The sequence below is a fragment of the Dicentrarchus labrax genome, unplaced genomic scaffold (genome assembly GCF_905237075.1).
Source record: "Dicentrarchus labrax unplaced genomic scaffold, dlabrax2021, whole genome shotgun sequence".
Lineage (NCBI taxonomy): Eukaryota > Metazoa > Chordata > Actinopteri > Moronidae > Dicentrarchus > Dicentrarchus labrax.
Genome location: NW_026136703.1, coordinates 22,478,827 through 22,486,317, shown reverse-complemented (window position 1 = coordinate 22,486,317; position 7,491 = coordinate 22,478,827). Strand labels below are relative to the sequence as shown.

The 7,491-nt window shown below is 41.1% G+C and overlaps 1 protein-coding gene across 2 annotated transcripts; it reads right to left on the bottom strand.

Moving 5' to 3' along the window:
• Positions 1–495: 495 nt before the first annotated feature.
• Positions 496–7,160, bottom strand: ap5s1 (adaptor related protein complex 5 subunit sigma 1). 2 transcript variants are annotated; one of them, XM_051381959.1, is made up of 4 exons: positions 6,927–7,160; positions 2,678–2,969; positions 1,565–1,708; positions 496–1,464 (listed from the first exon to the last, which is right to left on the bottom strand). In XM_051381959.1, the coding sequence occupies exons 1-3, from the start codon at positions 7,100–7,102 to the stop codon at positions 1,580–1,582; spliced, it is 597 nt and encodes a 198-aa protein (XP_051237919.1). In that variant the 5' UTR covers positions 7,103–7,160; the 3' UTR covers positions 496–1,464; positions 1,565–1,579. The 2 variants fall into 2 exon arrangements, with proteins under 2 accessions (XP_051237919.1, XP_051237909.1); XM_051381949.1 differs by having other exon boundaries at positions 496–1,708.
• Between the last annotated feature and the right edge of the window lie 331 nt (positions 7,161–7,491).

The window sequence follows — 7,491 nt, the reverse complement described above, 5'->3', positions numbered from 1 at the left end:
ATTCCATTATTTGTATGTTGCCTTCACATAAACATATATATATATATATATATATATATATAAACATTTGAACTAAGGCACCTGCTTCAACCCAGCGTCCACATACAGCACAGTGTTTAATAAATCCAGGTTTATCTTTTTATAAAGTTGTATCAGAGGGATGTTTTTTTAAATGTACTTGAAAAACTTCCAATCAGTAAGTTGGTTTCCTCCACTATGCCCTTCACCGCACACAGAAACTCACAGAAACAACATCGCCCTCTGCTGGCCGTACAGTGGAACCGACTGGTTCAGCTGTGTTAGTTTGCAGGTGTTTTCATCCAGCTGATGTCGAGTTCCTGTTTTTTTATTCCCTGTGAGACGTACACAACCTCTAAATCCTCCTCTTGTGTGTTTTATCATTTTTAATGTGCTATCCCCGGTGCCTCGTTTTTGGAAAACGCACCGTGTGTCCTTGAATGCAGAGTACACAAGTTTCAAAGAATACGCCCTGGGTAATGCTAGAACTGAGTTTTATTTTTTAATACAGGAAAAAAAGAAAGGAGAAGATCAAAGTAACTGATGTTGGCATACAGACAAATATATATATCCCCCCCTCCAGACCTAAAAATCACAGCTCTGGGTTTGGGATTTTGGTTTCCAGCACAAAAACTGGGGTTTAAAAGGCTTTTGTGAGGCCGGGAGGAGGAGCCGGAGAGTCTGGGCTTCATGGGGGCGGCCGCAGTCGGAAGTACAACAGATGTTCACAGCATACAGGAATACATTTGTTAAATGTTGTGTCTGGATGTTTTCGTTTTGGTTGTTGTTTTTTAGTCATCATTTCCTGATGTGCTCTGTGTTCTGCACGTCTTTCATTGTGGTTCTACAATATTTCATGTCACTTCCAGCCTTTTTTTTCATTGTCCTCGACGTCTCAAGAATTGTGACATTTCTGGCTCAAAATGACATTAAACCGGTCTGACTTTGATCTTTCTATGCTCAATTTCTGCTGTTTTGTTTACGATGAGATGAATCATACTTTGTACTGCACCAAAACATTAAAAAGCCCCATCCTGACGTCCTCCTACTCCTCAGGAACAAAAGGTGCATTAGAGGCCACGCTGAGGCAATAAAGCACTTTGAGATTCATTCGTACTCCCCGAATTCTCAAAAACAAGGTCAAGCCTGATTCCTCAAGGTCACACTGCGACATTTCAAGTACGGTGAATCAGATAAATAGCCGTCTTTGATGTTGATGAGTAGCTTTTCACTGGCCTCTTCAGCTGCACTCCCTAATCTGCCACATTTTTCTTTCCACTCTTCAATTTGACAAACAGGATTTGAACTGAAGCCTCCCACACAGTAAACAGTGAGCTGCGAGTGGCTGAGGGAGATATTTACCACTCTGTGTGTTTACCACCTCATGCAATCTGAAACAGCAGCTGCCACTAGTCCGTTCCTCTTCTCCCGCCGCAGAAATGTCACCTGAAGGTAAACAACAGTCAGCCTTGTTTGTTTCAAAGCTAGCGGTAACAGCTAGCGCTCACTGAGCTCAAACTGGAAGCGTGGTGAGTTGATCGTGTACCGTGGCCGCTCCGGGTCACTTGGCCATGTATGCCGCTACCTCCTTCTCCAGACTCTGGCCGAAGCGGTGGTTGAGGAAGAGGAGCTGCCCGTGAGGAAGCAGGCGGCTGAGCAGAGCGTCGATACGGTTGCTCCTCAGCAGGACCTGGAGGGGACAGTGTTGTTAGTGACGACCCCGTGCACGCTTGTTACAGATGGTAGTGAAATCTGTACGGCTGCAGTGTGGTTTCATTACTGTTGCCTTTTCTTTTATTCCTGTTTCCATAACCTATAATGAGTTGTTGCTGTTGAGCTTTTGCCTATCAAAGCTCCACACTGCACCAGTTCTGTGGAGGTAAACTGTTGCACTGACTTGATTTCAGTCAGATGACGGCCTTTAAAAAAGGTGTGAAGACGCTCTGCTAAAGTCAAAATAAACTACAGTGTGTGTGTGTGTGTGTGTGTGTGTGTGTGTGTCACGGTAACGAAGCAACATGTTACCCAGGTTGCAACAGCGTGGCTCATGGTTTTTTTTAACAGTTAGTAAGAAAAGCAGCCCTATGGCACAGAGGATTATTACTACACAGACAGCACATTCACTGTTGGTTTCTGTCTTTTTATGGGATTTGTTGAATATCACCAGATTTATCCTTTAAGACCAAAGCAAACATTGTCTCCCAGTGACGGCTAAACTCTCCAATTATAAAATCTTTTTCCTCCTCTAATCCCCGCTTTCATAAAGTGGCCAACAGTAAATCGAACGCAGACAGAACTCCAACAAGTACAGGCCGATTATAAAAGGGTTAGACGACAGTAGACTGACCTCAACCTTTAGCCACCCAGAAATTGGAGTGTTTGATCTTTTTTTCTGAAGCTTCACAAGCAGGACTAGATGGAATATTTTTCCTTTGCCCGACATTTTGGGACTTTTTTCCAACTCTCACCCCTGATGTTGACGCACCGCTTCCAGTTTAAAATAATCTGGATGTTTTTTATCTCTTAAAAGATTGAGCCCAGGTTGGAAAATACATCGTTATCTCAGTCATTACGATTTTAATTGAGTATATTCGCTCTGTGCTCCTTTGGTGCCAAATCTAAACCTAAAAATAAAAACATGTCCGGGGTTGGTACTCGCCTCGCTGCCCTGCCCCAGCATGTGCAGGTGCTCCAGGCAGTGTCGGGTCAGGTTGCGCAGGGTCCCCTCGGCCAGCAGGAGGTTCTCGTGGGGCTCACAAACCAGCGTGAAGCCCAAACTCTGGACCCCCAGCCACAGAGCGCTCATCTCCTCAGAGAAGGGGTCTCCGGCTCTCAGGCGCACCACCCCGCCGTCGGCCTCCTGCAGGGCCAGCGCCTCCTCGCCGGGCACCGTCTCCACCAGCGGCCGACCTGAAGCCTCCCGGGACAGAGCGACGGCGCTTCGGACCTGCCTGAGTCACAGAGGATCGGAGGTTATCACCTGGACACTACGCTTTTTATTCCATATCAACACCATCATCTTAATCCTAACTAAGATTATGGTGCTAATTCTAACTATTTGTTCATCTATCCTTTTGTTTTATTAGTTTTTGTGGTGTTTTGTGGGTTTCATTGTGTATTTAGTGTAAAAAATAAAGACAAACTCAACTCTTAAATAAAAAAAAAGCATAAAGTGATGTCTGATAATGTTATATTTTGCTCAATATTTCCTTTATATATTTTGGCTGGTCAACAGAAAGAAGGAAAACCTTTAAAGTATAGAAGTTACAGTGACATGAAATGAAGGAAATCAAAAAAATACTATATTTGAGAAGTCAAACAGCCACATGTCCAGCTTTTAGAACTGGGGAAAATCTCTCCTGCCCAGTTTCCTGCTGTACTTCTGATCTTGAACAGTGCTACATGCCTCCATATTAACATTAATAAACACTCACCACATTTATTCTGACACATCAGTCTAACTGCGGCCTTTTACAGAATGACTGGAGGGCCTATTTCTCCTCCATGCCGGAAAATGATAACAGCATTTTCTCCCGACAGAAGTAATCAGTGGTTACAGGTTGTCACGAGTGACAAGAGAAAGCTACACAAAACGCCGCCGACGAAAACCTTATTTACTGGAAACAAATGAGACGAGCGCGGAGGAGATTGACGGCCTCCGCTGGCCTCTATAATGACTTTTACATTGTGTGCCATCAGGAAATCAGCAGGCGGAGGTGTCTGCAGAGAGGATGCATTACAGCAGGAAACAGGGGAGAGGGCGCTGTTCTTCAATGTGACAATACACTGTTTATATGGAGCCAGATCGGGAAGGATTACAGGGACGACACACGAGTAATGGAGAATGTGGTCTTAATTAAACACAAGCAGACTAAAGGGCGGATTATTTAATGTGAATACTGCATCACAGATTAGTTTTATATGTATATTTTAATAGTTTTTATCTATTATACATACTTAATAAGCTTCTTTTTTTTTGACAAATTCAGTGTTTGAGGTATGCTGAGGTTTATTTTTCTTACATTCTTAGAATCAACAAGACCTTGCGACCCCCTGTGAAGCTTTGGTGACCCCTTGTGGGGGTCCCGACCCCCAGGTTGGGAACTGTTGTCCTACTACAGTGGTTTTCTAAACTGGGGTCCGGGGACCAACAGGGGTTCTTGAATGGGCTCCCCCAGAGCAGAAGGAGAAAGAGAATATTTTAAATCTTAATCACATTTTTGGGAGGTAGGAAGGAGAGAAGACATCTGGTTGGCTGCTTTTCCCCGACTGTAATTCATAGTGAACTTATTTTAATCAACTGATGAGAAGATATTTAATTATCATCAAACCTAAAACTAAAAACCTGACTCAGGAGGTGATTCCTTAAGACAAATCCTCTCAAACTGGGTGCCACAGCTGCCAGTGTCATCTCACAGGAGGGCCACTTCAACATTCAGCTACTATAAAGACTATTTCCACTGTTAACATCATACTGCAAACAGCCGTTTACACGTTTATGTCCTCATTTTATCAAACGTTTGCACAGATTTGTGGAAACGTTTAACATCTGCCATTATTTTGCACCAAAGAAATAAAGAATATTCAGACAGAATTGTGTTTTTATTCTAATTAAATATGAAGGGAAAGTTCAAATTGAGAAGAAACAACTAGAAAAACTCATTTAAAAAAAAAGATCTTATATTGTTTTTTTCGACATCATGTTGCAGGGCCGGAGGTAAACGGGATGGAGGGCCGAAAAAAGCCCCCGGGGGCCTCAGTTTGAGACCCCCGTAGAGACTTGAGGTCTGTGGAGGATTATCACATCTCACTGGGAAACAAACAGTCTCTGCAATGACTTCATTCAGGGACAAAGATTCATGTTTGTTGAGATTATTCTTCCTTGTTATTGATTACCAATAGGCGAAGCAGTCTCTTGGTGCATCACAACACAACACGACTGGAGAGCAATGCAATAAACTTAAAGGGAATAAATGTGGTGGGGGAGGGGGGGACGGTGTGTCAGTTTAAGTGGAGTTGAATTAACTGGTGATACTGAGGCAGATGTGTGTAGGCGTAGCTTTTTAGGACCCCTTATTGCCGAACCACGAAATAAAGATTCTGACTACTTCTATGACATTCATTTGTTGGTGACTTTTAAAACACTGCAATAGAAACTCTTTACTGGAACAATAATGTTGGTGTCTGATCCTCACTAAGGAACTATTATTCGCTGTCATGGTGACATTAACAGCTGCTGATCGCTACCTCTGTTTCGGTTCTGAGTCCTTCCCGAGTATAACGTTACATCGAAGAAAGACTTCTTTGGATATCGTATATTGTAATCATACAATGGCTTTACAATACATCTTAGAAACACTAACTATTTTAAATAATTTAAACACACCAAAATGTGATTGTTTCTAAAGGCAACCACACGCTCGCACTGTTGTAAAACCACATTAACGGAGTGCGCTCGAGTTTGGATTAACCTGTGATATTATCCTGAGTGAGACTGGTTGCAATGATGAGCTCAATGCTCGTAAAAAACAAAACCTTCACAAAAACGTCTCTATAATGAATATTTATGTATTCCTCAGGAACCAGTAGGTTCTCAAATCTGTAAGAGTATAAAGTGAGGACTATAGGGAACGGCAATGTATGTGACATAACACTGATAACGTCAATAAAACGTCCAAAATCCTCATGTTATCGGCCTTGTGTCATAGTTGTTTTTAATGTGTGTAATTCATCCAGCCTATAACAGAATCAGTCTGAGTTTACGCTCCAAGCAGTGTGGAGAACTTTGTCAGCTGTGGCAGAGTGCACATTCATTCATGCTACACTATCTGTATTTACTGACGATCGTGTTTAATACTAAAATCTAGACGTTTCGCTCACTCATCCCAACGGTCTACAAGATTCAGTCAACATGTTTGCTGCACATGTCACAACTCTGTGGATTTGAATAAGTTGTGTTCAGCTGGGCATCCAACTTCTGCTCCTATTTGCCAAATGAGTTACAATATCTAATGTGGTTGAAAGACTTTACTGACATGTATAGAACATAAATAAAAGAGAAAAGTCTGTCAACTTTAATATGAAACGTGATCAATGGTAGACAGACGCTGCATCACAAGTTAATCTGGTCATATAATGCTTTGCCACAACTCTACTTCAACATGGTATTAAACATATACTGACTGTTTCAATATATAATACCACAATTCTATCACATCTTCTAATCTCTCTGTCCCATTTATTCAAAATCCCGCAAAGTTGTGACATGTGAAAAGGATTTGTATAGTGTGGACCCTCTACTGATTAAAGTTTATCCAATTTCTGTTCCTATTGCAGAATGAGATTTGACAGTTGTCTAATTTGCAAGAAAGAGTGTGCTGTTGCGTGTATAATAAAACTGTGATTGGTGAGATTAAAAGTGTAGACGCGACATGATGGATGGTAAAATGTTGTAGGCTATCACCTGTTGATCTGACTCCACATTGCATTAAACCCATACTGCAGACTGTATGTCTCCTTACACACTGTGTGACAGTATAAACTCTTCTCAAATAGACTGGACATCAGATTAATAAGGATTCGTAAAAAGACATTTTCTGAATTATTTATAGACATTTGCAGTGTTTGGAAGAGTCAACTCATTCAAATCTTAATCTTATTAGACATTTCATTTCAATGCAGTCAGTATTTCTAGTGCACACATCTGCATCAATGCTCGGGAATATCAGCAGTTCATTCACCCAGCAGTTAAACCGACACACCGGGGACCAACCCTGAGGCTGGTGATCATTTACTCACAGCTCAATACCAGATACCATAACTTCAATAAAAGATCTTTGTAGTCTCAGAAGCAACATGAAGAAGTGATTTAACCCTGGCTCTGTAAAAAACAAACAAAAACAAGCCACCTTGCCACCACAGCTATCTTCTCCTTCTGCAGAACTCTTCTCTCCTCCGGGGTGAGCCCTTTGTCGGACAGCATCCCTTCATCCGGTCCAAACAGCCGGGAGTACAGCATCCGAGCCTCCCCGGTACCGAGAGCAGAGAGCGGGCAGACCGTGTGGATCAGGAAACATCGAACCATGTTGTCATCAATGTAACTCACTGTGTGTACTGATGGTTCTGCTGAGCACTTCCGCGTTGGTCAGCTGACCGCTCTCGGCTGCCGTTGTTTGAACCACCAGATGGCGCGCGAGTATTATATTACATTATATTATGTTATATTATATGATATTATATTATATTGTGTTATATTATACTATGTTATATTATATTATATCATATTATATTATATTATATTATATTATATTATATTATATTATATTATATTATATCATATTATATTATATTATATTATATGATATTATTTTATATTATATTATATTATATTGTGTTATATTATATTATATTACATTACATTATATTATATTATGTTATATTATATTGTGTTATATTATATTACATTACATTACA

Coding starts and splice junctions, on each gene's coding strand:
- ap5s1 (XM_051381949.1), bottom strand. CDS start 7,102: ATGGTTCGATGTTTCCTGATCCACACGGTCTGCCCGCTCTCTGCTCTC. Junction 2,970..6,926: donor AAGATAGCTGTGGTGGCAAG/GTGGCTTGTTTT, acceptor TCTGTGACTCAG/GCAGGTCCGAAGCGCCGTCG. Junction 1,709..2,677: donor TGCTGGGGCAGGGCAGCGAG/GCGAGTACCAAC, acceptor TGTCCCCTCCAG/GTCCTGCTGAGGAGCAACCG.